A 19,317-nucleotide genomic window follows, 5' to 3' on the forward strand; every position below is an offset into this window, starting at 1 on the left:
ACAGAAGCCCCACTGATTATATGGCCAGCAGGTTTTTATAAACACGTCCTATTTACACCTGCTAGCCAAACATGAGTGGACACACACACACACACACACACACACACACACACACACACACACACACACACACACACACACACACACACACAGGGAGTTCATGCCATCAGATTAATGTACAAACATGTACAGTGTGATTGCGCAGGCACACCACATAAATGCAACCACACATGTACTTATATACATACAAGGCTTCACTCACAGAGCAGATCTGTTTGCAGTGACTGCAGTGATGAAGGTAGTTGCTGTAGAGGCCGATGAAGGAGCTATTTACTGTGTGTTTTTTTCACGGTTGCGTTCCACAGGAAGGTAAAAACAAACTAAATGCCAGGTTTGTTCCTCTGGCTTGGAGAGTTAAACCTCAAATTTAACAGCTCAGGGGATGATGAGGATGTTTCCAGAATATCTCAGTGTGTGATTTATAGTTCAGATAGTACAGTTCCTTAATATGAAATGTGAACGACTCCTGGGTAAAAAAGGTGACATTAGTTTTGCACACAAGGAGAATCATTTCACAGAGACAGATGATTCCAAGTTTTATTTGGTACAGCACAGTACAACATACTGTATGTTCACATCAGGATTCGGGATCTGAACAAAGTCACAACAGACGTGTATGTGTGCAACATTACACATATTTTGGTTTATTTGTCAAAAGATAAATCGGTTTGTTGAAGAATGAAAACACTGATACAGACTCACTGATTTTCTTCACTCAAACGTTTGCTTCAAGTTGAAATCTTAGCATACTCTGTAATGTAATAGTAAAAGAATTTCAGCACACACCAGGAGTGTCCAGAGCACCTTCATTCATTTATTTACTTGTACAAAATGTACAAACTTTGAGCAAGCTACGTGTTTCACTTTGTGGCGTTGTCACGCTCACTCATCCACTTTCAGATTCTGTAGGGTGTTTACTAAATTGTGTGTGTGTCCGTTAGAGTACCAGTTTGACTGTCTGTGTGTGTGTGTGTGTGTGTGTGTGTGTGTGTCTGTGTGTATGGTTGTTCCGTGAGAAGTCAGATACGGACTCAAATATCTGCTTTCAGAGTTGAAAAACAAATCTTGACCTTTTAAAAGGCCATGGTCAACATTTTATAACCTCCACCTCAACCTTCTCCATCTTCTTTCTCATCATATTTCATAATCATTTTTACTGCTTTCACAGCTTCTTTTCCCTAAAAGTGTGAAATTCCTCAAGTTTTAAGAAGTACATTTCTGTTTAAAGACCCTGTTATATTACCAAAGCCAGAAACCTTCGTGAAGATGTCTGAGACTTTATGTTCAGCTGGCTATCAAAAGTCATGCCCACTTGATAAGTAGCTCATAACTGCAACTTACCAGCTAATAAAACTAACAAATCAACAAACAGGTTGATTATGAATTAATCAACCAATTAAATTGTCTGCTCTGCGTGAGTTGTTGACAGATCCTGCTGTTCAGAGAATGGTAGAATATTTACACTGAGAAACTCATTCATTCAGCAAACACCCAATCACATTAAAGCATTATTCTTATATCAGACAGTGCTGACAGAAGAAATTGATTACTCTTGAGAAAATGCAAAACTGGGTGTGGATCTTTTGCAACCTGGTCCTGGCAGAAAAGCCATCAGCCAATTCAGCGTCATACTGTAAATCTCACTTGTTATTCCGTTGCTTGAAATGTGTCGGCTACAGATGACATTTGTTTTTTTTGTGTCTTTAAGGTGCACTGGATTCAAATGATTAGCACAGAAGTGACTAAAGACTCCCAAAAGTGCATGAGTGCTGATTATTTCAATCCAGGTCTGTTGCAGTGACTTTAATCACGTCTTGAACTTGGATTTCTATATTCATCATCAATTGGAACAGCACAATCATTTCAGTATATCTGAAACTGTGGCAATGTTTTTGCACAGTAGCTCTCAAACTTGAGGTTGCGGTCTTGAAAGATGGCTTATCACCAATGTATCGGCATGTCTTTTACCCCTTGCTTTTACTCAGATTGGGGTTTTTATGCAATTCTGGATTTTTGTTACCCTGGAAATCCAGAGTTCTCGCAAGAGCACAATTATAATTTGCTCAGCGAGTCACTCTGGCATTGAGTGATGATGCTCATTAACTTTGCCCTTGTAGCCGAGTTGCACCAATCACATTGGTGTTTCTGATAGGCGGGCCAGAGGCGAGCTAAACAGATGACGACAGTTTAATCTACCAGTTAGCTCCGCTGGTAGCTAAGCGTATGGGGCTTATGGGGCTTAGTTGTGGTTGTAGTGTTATCCAATTGCGTGCAGTGAGATTTTCAATGCTTGGTGCCGCCCCTCGAGTTGGGCCATTTTCATTACTCAATGCCAGACCCTTAATCTTTTGGATATGGGTCTAGATTTCCAGGCTAGATTTTTGTAGGCCTCCTCTGATAATTGAAATAAAACAAAACCTAACTTTTCCATTCTTATATTGTAGGTTATGAGAGGTAACATGTACGCATTGCTGTATTTTCAGGGGTCACAACCAAAAAGGTTTGAGATTCAGTCTTTGCCTATAATGTAAGAAACAGCATTGTTTCACCAGTCTGAAGCACACAATTGTAGTCCTTCAAGACCAAATAAAAGAAGAAAGAAACTACTAAGAAACACAGATCTAGAAAAATACCCTAAAAATATAGCAATAGTCTATGTAACAATGTGTTTGACTTCAGAGAATCCAGCTGCAATCGAAAACACGTTTATTTTAATGGGCTGTTTTGGACTTTGTGTGTCACTCTTAAGCCTCTATATCACTATTTGACCATTTTATCTACCTTACTTTGTGTGCAGTGCTGGCAACTGATTGCAGAAAATGTCATCATGTGCATTGAAAAAATGCTTTCAAATACTAGATCACAGCTATAAATTATACATAGAAAAAACTGCCTTCAGAAGGTGCAGGGTGACACTCAAAGATCCAAAACATCAGTCAATTACACTATCATTGTCTAAATGTGCTTTAGTGTGTGTGTATACACATGGTAGAGAAAGTTATCTTTTTGATCGGGCATTTGCATTGGTGTCCATGCTTCTTTACAAGAGGGGGGTCCTTTGTGGCTCTCTGTTGTATGTCCTTTTCATTTCCTGCTCAGAGCAGCTTCCTCTGTTCCTGTTGGCTGCTGACCCCTTTACTTCTTCTTCTGAGGGATCTTTTGTGTAGCCTGTTGCTGTTGGCACCGGCTGGGGGAGAGAAAAGGTACGCATACTGATGACATCATGTAAACACAAGTTGCCAATAGACTTATAAATTACCCTGTGAGTGGTGTGACTTAGAGGATCCATTTTCAAAGCTACCATGGGCTCTTCATCAGTGTAATGTTGAAATGTTAGCTCTGCAGGAGGTGTATTTAACACACTTTACAATTTATGTTTGTTTCAAGGTTTAAATCTCCCATCATTAGCCTGGGTCCTCCATATCTTATTCATGAATGAAGTGGATTAAAAACATGCACTAGGGGTGCCCAGGTAGTCTAGGGGTTTAAGGCATTGAGAATGAACTGCAACGTCCCTGGTTCGACCAGGGACCTTTGCTACATGTGTACAGCAGGGGTTTCACAGAATATTCAAATATGCGACCATCAAAACTAGTAATCAACCTGGCGCATTATTGTCAATTATTTGTTCATCTTTGGTTTTAACATGGTGCAGTAATGAAGTAGTGGCAATGTATCAGATATGCATGTAATTACATCAGATATGCAGCAGGGGGCGGTGCGGGTAAACAAGTCATAGTTGTTCTGTGTGACTTAAGACATTGCAGTGCAAGGCGGTAAAGCAACGGACATACAGTAGAGCGGACATTTTCTTGAATGCTAACCATAACTAAAAGAGGACTGTAGCGACAGCGATAAACTGTCACTTTATCAGGGACACACAGATGTTGGATATTATCTATTTTTACACTTTTATTATGCTGTTTCATTGTGGTGAGTACGATTTGAATTTCTGTTTGCACTATTTATAGTCTATATCAACAATGATTCATTTAGGAGATTGCTGGATATCCATCATTTTCAACCTGGATGTCCCTCACCTTCCGCTCTCGTTGTGTTTGCTTACTAAACTCCGGTGGATTTGTGAGGACTATGGTTACCTGCTCCTCAGATCTCTGCAGGGTAAATCCAGACAGCTAGCTAGACTATCTGTCTAATCTGAGTTTTCTGTTGCACGATTAAAACAACTTTTGAACGACCACGTTCCACCAAAACAAGTTCCCTCGGAATGATGTGTGGACTAGCTAGATCCTCCTTCGCAGAGCTGTGGAGGAAGGTCTGGCAATGCGAGACTACACAGTTTACAGCCTATTTTTTGGTTACACTTGCTATCTGAGGAAAATGTGTTAATTATCTGTGTCCTTATGACGGCTCATTCCACTGTGTCAGCCGCTATTCATGTTTTTCAATAAACAAATTCATAAACTTCATGAAATCTGGGGACAGTTTATTTGCGAGATTGCATTTCCCCAACTTTTGGGGAGTAGGTGATGACTACTAAACTACACTATTCGTTAATGCCCTAGTGTACAATATCACATACATGATATAGATATATAGATATTAGCCTTGTCTCATTACTTAACAGAAACTTCACCCACGCAATCGCTTTGTTTAGATTTACTGTGACACCAACTGGTGGTCAAGGTGAGCAGATTTATCGTGGAAATGGCTTATTGTGTTAAGGGGAAGACTACTGAGTCTTCAGTCAATCATTTCTATGATTATCTCATCGTTGGTGTAGCTATGGCGTCTACGCACTTAGGCTCTGAAGCTACGCTGTAACTCCTCAATGCACAACTATAAATTCAGCTTTAGAGACCACACACTTATGTTGGATCCAACAGATCTAATATGTGATAAAAGCTACTTTTGAACTAAACATTTCCACTATATATAGAGGGGCAATTGTGCTCTTAATTCCTCCTGTTTTGGTTGTTTTTGGCTGATGCTGCTAAAATTAGCAGTAACTGAGCCACAGTTGCATGTTGTTTTAAGACACCATCATTTTTAAATTCGGGATGGTAAATCCACATGTCAGCATATCCCTGCAAGCTCACCTTCTGTACATTCCACTTGTGGCTTCTCCCACTGTCCGTCTGGCATGCAGCGTATGACGGGCAGGTGGCGCTGTGCGTAGCCTGCGTCACACTGGTAGCGGACTATAGAGTCGACGGGGTAGCGCTCTCTGCCGCTGCCCATCGGCCGACCGTGTTCCACCTCAGGGGGAGCTCGGCACATGGCTGAAAAAGAAGACGGACAACCAATTAAAAATGATACAAAAATAAACAGTTTATTAATAAACAGACGTCAAGTGACAGTTGGTGGTTACGAATCTCGTCTTGGTCATGGTTGCTGGTTCAATTTTTTAGTAATCCAACTGTTTCACATCCCATGCAAATTTTCCTTCTAGAAAGAATTTCCAGAATCACTTCTTGGCCAGATACATATTCCAACCTAGTAAGCATACCAGGTCCAGTCTTGCAGGTGAAGGGAAGATGGTAGTTGCACGGCACGTCATTCCACTGTCCGCCCTCGTGCCAGATCATCACCACACAATCCTCCTCAGAGTTGAAGTAGTTATCTGGCTGGTTGGGCCTCCAGTTCTCAAAGGTCTAAGGACGTTACAAAGACGATCATTAATAGCTACATATAAAAGATAAATTATGTAGACAGTTGTTAAGCAACCAAACTCACCAGAGGACTGCTGTCTGTCCAGCGGAACTCATTCTGCACATCTTTGTCATTAAGTCCAATCCACTGGTAGTCCTGGCCAAAGGCTGCATTGCAAAGAAAAATATATTTTAGCTTAAACGTCTTATAGATGTCCTCCCTCATAGTATCCTTGCATCCCTCAAATGGCTGTAGTAGTAACAAGATACATTATCCCTCCCTATTTCATCAAAACCTGAACAGCAATGTAGCATTTATAGCTCTTAAAAGTTAGACATTCTCCCCTTTACTTATACTGTCCGACCTGTTAGATATTTACCTCCGCCAAGGAGGATATGTTTTCAGTTTGTCCGTTTGTTTGTTTGTCTGTCTGTCAGCAGGATTACAGAAAAACTACTGGCACGATGTTCATGAAACTTGATGGAAGGGTGTAGCATGGGCCAAGGAAGAACCCATACATTTTGGAGAGAAATAGAATTACCTTAACTGTAGCAAAAACATGCAGGAGCAGGTAGAAGCACACACTGAGCTACTCACAATTGACAAACTGCTGCTCCTCTTGGGAGCCAATGCTGACCAGGTGGGCGTTGACCTCCTGACAGCGTTGCTCAGCCTCAGACCAGGTGTTTCTCTCCGAAAAGTGGAGGTAACAGCTTCCCTTGAACTCCAACCAGCCCTCTGCACAGCCCTGCACAACTACACACACACAGTAAAACACATGTGGACAAAAGCATAAAATGCTGTATATAAAAGATAGAATTTCTACATTGGTATCCAGTACAAGATAAATGGCAATACAAACAATACAGTGGTGTCTGTTATGGTAGTTTGGTGACTCACGTGTTGAGCAGGCTTCACCAGTGAAACCAGTAGGACACTGACACACAGCGAGCTCTCCCTGCACAGAGCAGGATCCTGAACCGCAGGGGTTTGGATCACAAGGGTCTGCAGAGGCTGACAGCAGAGAGAAAGATACTTTACTTTGAACAGTATTGCTGATTAAGTAGTTCTAGTTCATCAATGGTGCTGCATTACAAGGAGAATTGCTAAAATACTTAGGTGGACATAGAAGTGCATTTCCCAAAATGTTAATTATGTGAATACAACAGCTTTTCTGGCCTCATGAAACAGTATGATATCACAACTTACCTTCCACTACTTCAGGTTGCTCCACTGCAGAAGGGGTTGCTAATGACAACGACGGTGCTGTGGTTGGGCTGGTGTAGGCTGCGTCTGGAGTCACTGCATAAACTGTAGGTTCTGCACGGGTTTCCTGACCCTCATGCCCGAGTCCTGATTCACCGAGACTGGCAATGTACTCAGTGTAAGTCATTCCAGGCGGTAGGGCGATAGAAATCTTCTCAGCAGATGGTTTTTCATGAGGGGCTCCGCTTCCTGAGAGATGCGAGCTTTGGTCCAAAGTGGCACTAAATTCATGATGGTTCCCTGACCCACTTCCATCTGCGCTTACCTCCACCACCCCCCGTCCCTGCTCAGGGTGGCGTTCCTGTGGCAGTTTGGTGATATCTATCATGTCATTGTCTGTTAGGTAAATGACATCACCACGATGCAGCATATAGTCCCCAGAGGCAGAGCCGCTGCCTGAGACACCAGATGGAAAACCACTGGGAATTCCGCTGTGGACCCCAGATCCAAAGGGGCGATATCCAGACACCTCCTGCTCACCGGATGGCTGGACTGTCAGATCAACGGTACTGTGGTCGACAAATGAGATGCCAGAAAATCCACCCGAGCCTGACCCGGACATACTTCCAGATCCGGACGTACTTGATTCCAAGAATGCCCCACTGGTATCAATGCCTCCCTGGCCTAACTCTTGCTCAGTGGGTTTTTGATAAGTTTTCGACACCTCCTCCATCTTCCCATCCACCATGATGATCAAGTCATCACTGCTACCACTGATGTCCCCACTTCCACTAGTAAAACCTGATCCCGATACACTGAAGCCAGATTGTTGTCCGTCTAACCCCTCCCCAGATCCAGATGCACTACCCAGTTCTCCAGATGTGACGATGACAGCACTTCCCCCTTCTGCCTCCTGCAGACCTCCAGAGGCAGAGTGATCTCCAGAGAAGACGTCAGTGCGTACGCTGAAAATGACGTTCTGTCCTGAACCGGAGGCATCAACACCGGTACTGGAGGTGCCAGACTCCCCTGAGATCTCCCCACTGGCTGAATGATCAGCTGAACCAGAGCCGGACACATCAACAGCTGAACCAGAGCCAGACACATCAACAGGGACTGGAGGTAAAAGGGGTCTCACTGGTTGAAATATTAAGAATCAAGAGTAAATTAGATACTTTGTTATATCTTGTTTAGCAAAGTGAAACATTGTGTTTAGCTTTATTGAAATAATATAACTGTAGCCTAATGATTGTAAGCAATTAAAAGGGAAAGTAAAAGACACTTTTCAGTCACACATTTATTTCCAGTTGTCTTACCAATGGGAGCAACTTGATCAGTTGTGATGGTTGTCTTGTTGATAAAATCCTCTATTTCAGTAATATTCACACTGGTTTCAGTTTCATTGTAGTGCACAGTAGTTTCAACTAAAAACAAACAAGAGATGATGAAGATGCATACTATGCAAATTATATTATATATACAAAATTAAGATAATATTTAGGACTATGTATTTTGAGAAATAATAAAACCTCAAGACCAAGCCAAGGTATTAACGAGGACTTCAGAGAACAGATTTCATGCATCCGGCTCACCTGTAGGAGCAAAGTGATCAACTGTGACTGTTGTCTTGTTGATAACATCCACCGTCATCGTCAGATTCACACTGGTTTCATGTTCAATGTCAACAACGGGAATTTCAGCTGAAAAAGACAAAATGAAATAACAGATTAGTTAATGCGAGTTTTTAAGGAATAGTAATAACATCTAATGTTGGTGAATTTGTCTGGAAGAAGTGCTGTTTAGGAGACTTTAAGACACCTAACCCTTTCCTACCTTTGAAACAGTAAGCATCATAACGTGAATGCTCATCAGGAAATCCTGTCTGGTTGGGGTAAGCATAGATCATGTGAACCCCAACCTGACCACCTCCACAGTGTGACCTGGGAGTTGTAATGGGGTAGCGGACACTACGGTCCATCAGCCAGCCTGGACGGCACTTGTCAAGCCCTTGGTTCCAGGCAGCGAACAGCTGCCCAGTGGTGGCCAAGGTGGTGTTGAGTTTCTGACAGTGCTGCACAGCCTCCTCAAAGGAGAAGCTGTCATAGTCACTGGTGAAGAAGACCTCACCTGGAAGAAACATTCACAGACATTTAGAAGAGCTCAAACATGTCAGATACAGTAGATAGGTAGGTGGATAGATATTTAAGTGAGTGAGCTTCTCACCTCGCAGACGTTCCACATAACAAAAAACATCGTAATGTTCGCTAGCTGGTCTCAGGCCGTAGGATCTGACTCCTGGGAGTTGTGGCAGATTACCGGCACAGTTATCTCTGGGTAACACAATGGGATACCTGAGCATGAAAGAGAATATTGGTACATCATATTAAGGTTTTGCTTTGCCATGATATCCCTCCAGGAATCATGATATATTGGTCTATCTCTATCCTACACATGCCTCCAGCTCACCTGACAGTCTGGTCGCGGAGCCAGCCAGCATCACATTGGTGCAGGCCTTTCTCAAAGGCTGCTTGCAGCTGCTGGGGGCTGGCGATGACCGCCCCGACACTCTGGCAGGCCTGCTGAGCCTCCACAAAGGTCAGAGTGTACCGACCGGTGATGGGTCGGTAGTGGAACACCACACCTGAGAAATGAAAGTGAGGGAAGAGAAGAAACACAACGGGACAGAAGGAAGGTAAAAACTCTCATTTTATGTAATTTACTCTTCTTCCAGCTTAGCCTACTTTGTTCAGTCATCTTTAATTTCTCATTATGCCATTATTTTCATTACATTACATTGCATGTCATTTAGCTGATACTTTTATGCATACTATGCAAATTGCTAAATTATTGCATAGTATGTATATAGTATATAAATTGCATTTTCCAGATGCAAATTGTGGTCATCTACTCATAGTTTGAACATTGATATGTAATTTCTTGGCTGCTCTGTGGTTATTTAACATCATATTAGCCAATGACTTCTGGCCAATAAACTAGCCACAGGCATGCATGATAGGATTTCATAGAAGTGGTGTATTTAGCTTGTCAAAATACACGTCGGGAAAGTATTGAACATAATAGTGCTGACACTTGGATTCTGCTGCTTGGATACTTGGATGTGTTTTTGGTCAGGCTCCTGCCTGCTTTTGCAACCTGAATAGCTAACAGAAATAGAATTTTGTTAGGCATCTCCAAATAGGTCATTGGAATTGGTCAACATACAGTAGCTGTCCCATTCCATAGACTCTCTTAAATATAGTCAAAGTTTGCAGCCAACTTTTTATCTTTGGTATCATCAAAGGCAGGAACTTGCACAGAAGGCTCTACAGCAGTGGTTCCCAGCCTTTTTGCCTTGGCGCCCCCCCCTACTTATGTCTATAAGTAGCTTTATATGAGCTTTTTTTTACCTCAAACCAGATAAAGACTTGCGCCCCCCCTGTGATCTTTGCCGCCCCCCTGAGGGGTCCCCGGACCCCAGGTTGGGAACCACTGCTCTACAGTACCTTTTGTAGAAATGTATTCCAACAGGTTTTTTTTTTTATTGATCAAGTACATAACCAACTTACCTGTGGGAGCCATGGCAGAATCTAAGTCTGTCATACTGGGCCCGACGGGCAGTAGGGTGACGGCGACTTCTCCGCGCTTGATCTCCTCTCCCCCAGATGTCGGGGTGAAGCTTGGGTACATCCCAGGGGCGGGTGTCATGCGGATTATGTCTGGAAAAGGAGTGGTCCTCATGGGAACGGCATCGGCATCCTCACCAGCTGAGGAGAGAAGATTGCATAATTGTTTGATAAATGTTTTAAAGTCTTAAGGGTCCCAGAAATTTCAGAAATATTATAGAAGAAATTCACCTTAAATAAGCATTATTACAAAACAGCTATGAGTTATGTCAACAAAGAAGCTCCCAGAATCCACTGAACATATATCGTTTGTCCAGGTAGATTTCCCCTAAAATCTCCAGGAAGGATTTACCTTGGAAGCAGACAGCATCGTAGCGAGAGTCTGGGTAGGGGTATCCTGTCTGGTTGGGGAACAGGTAGACAGTTCTTACTCCCAGAAGCCCCCCTCCACACTGAGGCCTGGCGATGTTGATAGGGTAGCGTACGCTCCTGTCCGCCAGCCAGCCAGCATTACACACATCCATGCCAGCCTTCCAGGCCAGGTATAGCTCTCCGGTGGTAGCAAGTCGGGCACCGAGTTTGGCACACTGATCTCCTGCTTCATAGAAGGTAAACTTCTCTACAGACATGGAGTAGAAGACCCTGCCTGGGAGGAGAGAGGAAGGGAGACACATGTCATTGACATGACAGTGACAGTTATGTATACACTACAGAGGTTAATGTGGGTCAGGCAGCCTTTGTTGCTACCCTTGTTTGATAAGTGTACCTGACAGCTTCTCAGCAAAACAGTACACGTCGTAGGTCTCATTGACATCTCTCACGCCATAGGTTCTCACGCCGGGGAAGTCCTCCTTGTCTCCAAAGCAACGTTCCCGCGGCTCATGGATGGGGTACCTGAGAGGTCAAGGGAGAAGTCGGTCAGCAGATGGACTTTGATAAAATTCAGCAACAACATCAGTTCTTTTACTGTCATTTATTGCAAGTCTGTTGGTATGTTTAAGATATTATTTAGTTTTATATTATCGCTGTCAAAATTAGACACCAAAGCCCAAAACATCATTTTGGTAGTGCTTGTCAAATGGTCGAATGGTGTCTAAAACCCTCTCTTTCTGCACTCCCGTATGTCGGAACTTCTCTCTCAAACTATCTCTTTTTATTCTTCTTACAACTACTTCTGTCAACAGCATGAATGCCTTTGAGGAAAGACTGTCTGAAAGTGTCCATTATCCATATTTGTACGTTTTTTCCCACTCTTTTACAGTAGACATTTTCTACCCTGTCTTCAAGTGTGGCCATTCAAAACACCTATAAATACACCAGTTCATTAAAGCATACCTCTGCCTTGACTTCTGCAGTACAGTGGCTCAGTGGTCATTCAGCAACAAAAGAAGATATTGGGTTTGAATCTGCAGGCCAGCCTGTCCTTTCTGTGTGGAATTTGCACTTTATTCTTGTGTCTGTGTGGCTTTTGATGTGCTGGTTTGGTGAATTAGAAACTTTAAATAGCTCGTAGGTGTGACTGTAACTTTGTTTGATGGCTGCCTGTCCATAATGATCAGTATAAGCAGTTCAGAAATGAAGGATGGATTGACGGAAACTACCTGACAGTCTGATCCGAGAGCCATCCAGCATCACACTGGTGGTAGCCGTCATCGTAAGCAGCCTGCAGCTGGGCTGGAGTAGCAATGGTGGCACTGTTTTGGATGCAGGCGGCCTTTGCCTTCTCGAACGTCAGGGTGTAGCGGGTGGAGATGGCTCGGTAGTGGAACACAATACCTGTGACATACGGAAAGTGATCTTTAATATTAGATACTGGGCTCTACATGTGCACTAAGAGCATTGTTTTTGAGGAAAATATTTAGCAACACTAGGGAAAAGTTTTAGCAACACTTGGATTTTGCTGCAAACATGTATATAGAAGTTTTAACCTTTTTTGGACATGTAGATCTTCCTGTAAACCTTTAGTAAAAGAGGACCTTTGAGATAAATTCCAGGGGCTAAGTTGTTCTATGTACTGAAGGAAGTTTGACTTCCATGTGGTGATTAGATAATGGTTTTAATATTGCAGTGGATTAAATGAAACTTAATGTTTCTGTGGCGTACCCTGAACCTGGATGTCCACAGAGTCATAGTTGTCCTCAACGCCGTGCATCACCTCGCAGCGGTAGGTGCCAGAATCTTTGGACCTCAGCTCTGTTATCTCGATGGTTGCATCAGTGGGCACCAGCGGGTAGTTGATCATCGTCACTCTGTCTAAATACTCTGTCTCCACTTGAACTTTTCCCTCTGACGCCACCAGGATCGTGGTGACTTTCTCCTTGGTGACGTAGGTCCATTTGATGCGGTGGGAGAGCGGGGCGACGGTCGGGGCTCCGGTATCATTGACTGTGTTGTCCTGGAAGTAACATGGTACCACTACCTTGCTTCCCAGCAGAGGACGGAGAGGCATCTCCATAGGGATGCTGACACGCATTGTGCCATCCAAGTCTAATGCAAAGATAGGTCATGGTTACGTTTTTAGTCTTTTTACGTGTTAAGGAGAATACAACCTAATATACAGTAGGGCGGCAGAACTACCATACAAGGCTGTAGCAATTATGGGTTCCTGCTCAAGGACACTTTAAAATTTGGACACAAGGAGCCAGTGATCAATCCACCAACCCTACATAAAATTAATTAATTATTATATATTAAAAATTAATTGATCTACAAACTAAGCAAACCAACAGTCAAAAACCAACCAAAAACACATTTAAAACTGTCCTAGGACTACTTTGTTGTTGTACTGCTTGGCACTTTTGGGAGGAATAATGCATCTTTGGAAATTACTAGGAAAAAAGAATTACACAAAAGATAATGACAGAACTAACAATTACCTTTATAATACAGCTTACTAGTCATTTCTCTTTGTCTTATAGTCCGGTTTCCAAAGGGTCTGGAGACACGTATTTAATTGTTTACACAATGACAATGAAGAATCCATGTTATTAAATCACACTTACCATCATGGTTTTTAAGCTCAAACAATACTGTTGCCGAGATGAAGGGCAAGGACACACAAAGCAGAAGCAGGGGGGTCATCGTTACCTGAAAAACACCCAAATGGACAACACTGGAATCAAATTTGTGTAGAGGAGATAATTAATGACGGAAAGGACAGACAGAGCTCAAAGTTACTGAAAGCTATTGTAATGTTTATGGTGCTATTTGGCCTTTTCACATCACATCACAAAATTAGCATAATCATAGAGTAAAGTATATAGAGGGAATGTAAAATGATAAACATTTGCTGCACTGAATGAACAATGAAGTAAGTGTTAGAATGAATAAGCAGGTTTATTATCATTTCCTCTGCCCCTGAAAGCCACTGTGTTTTTTCCAAACTCTTGTACACTTACATTCATATTCCATGCTATCTAGGATACTACATTTGGTTGGTTATTCCGTCAGTCTCGTTGGCTAAAATGGAAAGTGGACGTCAAGAGTCTCTAGTATGATTTGGAAATACCTTACATGCTCACTGAGGAATGAAAGCTCCTCTGTCTCAAGGCACAGGAAATGTCTTTAGTACTAAAATTAAGTTCAGGCTGAGAGGGAGAAGTAAATTCATTCATTTCAAACACTTTTTCATTTTCCAAGAAATTACTTCAAGATGAAAAATGAGGCATTTTTTCCACCTTACTAACGATTCGTTTTTTGTCTTTTTGTGTTTATACTGTATATTTATGGTGCTTGTGCATGTATAAAAAAAACAATCTGCTGCTGTCAAATTGTTCTCAGTATCTCAAGTCTTTCTGATTACAAATAGAGTAAGAATTCATCTGCTTGCCAATAAATATATGTATGCTTGTATTTGCCATGCTCTAAGCCAAATTTCCCACAAAAAACTGCTATGAAGTATTTATTTGTGTTTTTATTTAATTGAGTTCTTATTTAGCTTATTTTCTACATGGTTAGAGAAGTCAGTTTTTCCACCACTTGGTCTACTTTCCAAACTACTTCAATTTACTTTTTGTGCAGACATGTATAATGGTTCTCAGAGGATGAAGCATCCTGACCTTGGTGATCCCGTGACTTTTCCCTTTAACGCCACCATGAGGTTGACATTTTTGTCTTTTAGCGAAATATCTCAACAACTATTTGATGGATCGCCATTAAATCTGGTACAAATATCCATAGTGCCCTCAGGATGAATCGTAAAGACTTTGGTGATTATCTGACATTTCCTCTAGCGCCATCATCAGGTCAAATATTGAATGTGTGCAATACATTTATGAGTCCTGCAAAACTAATGTCATTACCATCAGCCTCAGCTGTAGGCCTACTTATATTGTGTTCACTGCTAATTCTAGCATTCTAGCATGCTAACATGTCAAACTAAGATAGTAAACATCTTAAACATTATACTTGCTATACAACAGTATGGTAGCATTTAGGGTTGGGTATCGTTTTTACAATTCCGATGCCAAACCAGTACTTTTAAAACGATTCCGATTCCTAAACCGATTCTTGAAAAACTGAAAAGTGAATGGTTAATGGTTAATATGTTTTTACGTCCATTTTGGTGAGCCCATAGGGAACATTTTAAAAGTAGTCTACATTTAGGGTAGCTAGCTAACAGTAGACTACAGAGAAAGTATGATATTTTTACATCCGTTTCGGAGCGAGAGAGGGAAAATATTTCTGTTGACACATTAAGTGGAACCATAGACTGTATAATATTAATGGATAATGCATCCGGTTCGGCGAAGTGCTGCAAATGCGGAAGTGCCTTAAACCTGCATTCTATCTGAATTCCAGCAGGGGGCGACACGTGCGGTTGCAAAAGGAGGTCAGTTTCTGTAGAAGTCTATGAGAAAGTGACCCACTTCTTACTTGATTTATTACCTCAGTAAACATTTTCATAATGAGTTTATGGTCTCAGTTGCTAGTTTTAAGTCTTCTGCAACACAGAATGATGTTAATTTTTTCAATTATGGTCTTGTTGATTTTAAAATCGGCTTTTAGGGCGTGGCTATGATGTGATTGCCAGTGAACGTGTGTAATGGAACCGAAATTTGCGTTATAATCCGGTCCAATTCCTACCGGTTGCATTCCATAGTGGAACTCGGTTTCGGTACCCAACCCTAGTAGCATTGTCATTGTGAGCATGTTAGCATGCTGATGTTGGCATTTAGCTCAAAACTCCAATGGCTGCATGGCAGTAGGCTCTTAGTCTTGCTTTTTTTTCTTTCTGTTTTCTGTAAATTTTCATTTAAAGCAACAAGTCCAAAAACATCAGCTCCGCTATCGCAAACCCACATCTGTCAAGCCCTAATTACCGCATTGCTTATTTTCTCTCAGCTTTCCACTGCTGTGACGTGCAGCACAGCCAAACATACAAAACCGTTGAGAGTCCCAACTGAACCCTCATTGTGCTGCGTTCACAAGCCCCAGGACGGGCTGCAGAATGCACTCGGTTCATTCCAAACAGCCACACAGAGACATTTTCAACCAATAAACCTGGAGCTCACAGTCAAAAAGTGTTTGCAGTGGCTGACCTGAGGCTGGCAGCCTGATGAAAGGCTAAAAGAGAAATGCAGTGACCTTTTTTATAATCATATCTATTCACTGTAACACACTGTTAAACTGCATATGTGTGCGTGCGTGCGTGCGTGCGTGGGATCTGCCAGCATTCTCTGCGTTCCACAGATCCAGGGCATATAGGCACTAAGACTAATATTTGCCCTGCTGACTAAGATCTGTCTGAGAGTGAATGTTTGCTTAGTTTGAGAGGAAACACAAAATACCACACGGCATATGTAGACAGATCCTTCCTGGAATAATCGCACACTGATTTATTATCAGGATCTGATCTTCAGTCCACCACCGGAACCTCTTTGTGATGACGTATTGTAACTCCTTTGATGTTTTGTTGTTTTGGGGGGCGATTCCTGCCTTCTTTTTTTTTACAATTATATAACATAGTTGGACTTATTCTCAGCTTTTCTGGATTATTACCAAATTTCTATTATTCCCAAATTGATCTTTCCAACAACAACAACCTTCCATTAACATCTCCTTTTAAGATGTCGCTCATGCATATGAGCATTAATACAACATGCCTTTAAGTAGCTTTGGAGACATTTGCGAGTATTGAAATGGATATCTCTTCATCTTCAACAATGGATTTCTTCAAGTAGGATTTTTTAAAATTGGTCTAAAATGTTAAGACAAGAATGAAGTCTCAGCTCTATGATTTTAAGGGATATACACCAAATCATTATCATTGCCTTCTTAATATTTTTTCATGGAAACATTTAATTCTATTGAAGCTGCATGTCAACTGTCTTGCCATAGGATCAAGGGCAATATATAATGTATACAGTATTTCTAATAAAGAGAAACTTAACAGCAGCTGAAAAACGTTGTGGTTTAACTTAGGGTCTGATGTAGAAGTGTATTTCAGGATGTATCAGAGCAATGTGACATCAGTCTTGGGTGTGGTTATAGATGTGGTTATAGGTGCAACAGAGCACGCTTCTTCAGGGATGGTTAAACTGATCCAGAGCGGACAGTGAAAATGTATATGAAATATATATATATCCTCTATATATATCCCATACATAAAAAGGTAATCATTAGTGCTATATTTTTCTGGTGGTATTATTTTACATGAAATTACAATGCAATATGTCACAGTCAAGGTGGGCCTCCCAAAAATGGATAAAGACAGCAAAACTAGCTAGAAATCAAACTGCACTAACTCACAATGAATTTACACAGAGAACGCCAGCAAAAATCTCTCCTCATTTCTCTGAGCGAGCCAACCAAAACCTCGACTCACTATTGCTTACTATCATTGAGCAGACCCTTGGCTCTCTTTAAATGCATCATTTAAACTGTGGCCAATTCATAACGTGCACTCGCATTCATGAGCAAGCCACACCAGGCCAGGTCAAGCCAGTCAGCCCTCTCTCCACAGTGTGCCCATTCAGTCGGTGGGGTGGCTGCTGGCTCCCCTGTTCGGCCGCTGTGGTATGTTCCGCTCCCAGCTGAGGTGGGGGGCAATAAGGCCATGGTCTGTTCCAGCAACGGACAGGGGCAGGGCCTTGGGGGGTGCGACCCTGCCAAGGTAAACACAAGGCGAGCATCCAGGGGAGGCTCACAACCTCCCTCTCTCCTCCAACCCTACAGAGTCCCTCAGCAGAAGAACAGAGTTGACATTGATACGCATGCACACACAGAAACACAGACCAACACTCATAGATTACCATGGGGATGTGTGGGAGCGCACGTCCGATGCCCCTGGTAAAGAAAACGCATGGGAGTGTGTGTACATACGTCGCTATTGACACATACTGTAAGGCCTGTGTTTGAGAACACACACAGACTCTTGTACAGTTAAATGGGTGGAGGGGAAAAAATCATATTCACAGGTTCTTATGGGTGCATTAGTACCGACACCGACATACAAAGACATGCTTGAGCAGCATGTGCACATTAGTTTAATGTGTCAAACATACACGCAAGTAGACACACAATATCTGAGGTCTCGAATGCTACTTCAGTAGCTTACAAATTTGCCTAAATATAAAGACATTTGCTTTAACTGAACAATTGTGCTCAAACAGCTTGATGTTACCATAGTAACAGGATGTCACTCTTGACAGTTTCCTATGTTAGTAGTATTGTTTTCCCAATAATCAAACACAGTTTGCTACTGCTCAAATGCTTGCATTTGAAAGTAAAATAACATTGTTCTCCTCATTTAAGACTGGAAACTGATTATATATATATAAATATATAAAGATATTTGGGCACTGTTGCACATTTTAGTGTCTTATTTCACATAATGCCATCAGTGGTTCCCTACCTGGATGTTGGACCCCCACTTCGTCAGCCTTTCTTCTAATCTTTGCTTTTTTTCTTGTGAATTACTAGATCATTTTACCTTTTCAGGCCTCTAAAAAATAAACAAGGAAAACAAATTCTTCTTTGATTGAAGAGTTTCAAATTGGTAGTACAACGACAAGTAGACATTGCTTTGTTTAAAGCCTTAGGGATCACAAGCCATAAAGGGTTGGACCACAAAACATCGAGTACTGGCATACTAAGACAAAATGAATTCAAAAACTGAGTAAAATTACATACATGCCGCTCTTCATCCAGGAAAGTCGTCCAGAAAACTAACTGACTAATTCATTTCTGTATTCCACATACAATTGTAACAATGTCCTGCTTTTAAAACTCTTATTTTAGCCACATTGTACATTTGAAATCACTGTGGAATCACAACAGCACAGAGAAATTAAACCAACAAATCAAAAATCCACAATCACTTAGTTAGCTGACTCCATTAACAACTCATTAAAGTCAACTCAGCTAAATTTAGAAGCCATATCAGACTTCCAGCAAATAAATCACAACTCCCATGGCATCATGAGCACAAAATCTAACCTTATGTTATCTGTTATGTCAAATCTGACTTGTACAATATTAGTTATAATTAACTTCCCACAGATCTGAACTGCTTGATATCAAAAAAGCAACTTCAAACTGTTACCTTTGCTTTGACATCTGAGTACAGTACCTCAACCAATACCTGTCCCCCCAATCAGAGGATGAAGAAGTGTCAAAGTATATCCCCTAAAACCCCTTCACAATATTCCTTGTTAGGGAATCCAGTGGTAAGTTGGAAACGTACCGTTAATGCTCCAAAGCTCCCAGTTCCAGCGACTCCAGGGGCCTCTTGCTCCTGCCTGAGTGGGAGAGCAGAAAGAAGCTTTATTCAAACTCTACCACATATTTAGATGTTGGAGAGAGAGAGAGAGCG

General features: G+C 41.8%; 1 protein-coding gene across 1 annotated transcript; it reads right to left on the reverse strand.

The window, feature by feature from the left end:
* Nucleotides 1–583: 583 nt before the first annotated feature.
* acanb (aggrecan b) lies at nucleotides 584–19,259 on the reverse strand. Its single transcript, XM_078256619.1, has 19 exons — nucleotides 19,189–19,259; nucleotides 13,505–13,589; nucleotides 12,606–12,989; nucleotides 12,104–12,278; nucleotides 11,269–11,396; nucleotides 10,855–11,148; nucleotides 10,446–10,643; nucleotides 9,346–9,520; nucleotides 9,103–9,230; nucleotides 8,713–9,006; nucleotides 8,472–8,579; nucleotides 8,196–8,303; nucleotides 6,883–8,016; nucleotides 6,574–6,687; nucleotides 6,271–6,429; nucleotides 5,758–5,840; nucleotides 5,531–5,675; nucleotides 5,121–5,303; nucleotides 584–3,247 (listed from the first exon to the last, which is right to left on the reverse strand). The coding sequence occupies exons 2-19, from the start codon at nucleotides 13,581–13,583 to the stop codon at nucleotides 3,156–3,158; spliced, it is 3,981 nt and encodes a 1,326-aa protein (XP_078112745.1). The 5' UTR covers nucleotides 13,584–13,589; nucleotides 19,189–19,259; the 3' UTR covers nucleotides 584–3,155.
* Nucleotides 19,260–19,317: the final 58 nt, after the last annotated feature.

Source organism: Sander vitreus, chromosome 8 (assembly GCF_031162955.1).
Source record: "Sander vitreus isolate 19-12246 chromosome 8, sanVit1, whole genome shotgun sequence".
NCBI classification, from domain to species: Eukaryota; Metazoa; Chordata; class Actinopteri; order Perciformes; family Percidae; genus Sander; species Sander vitreus.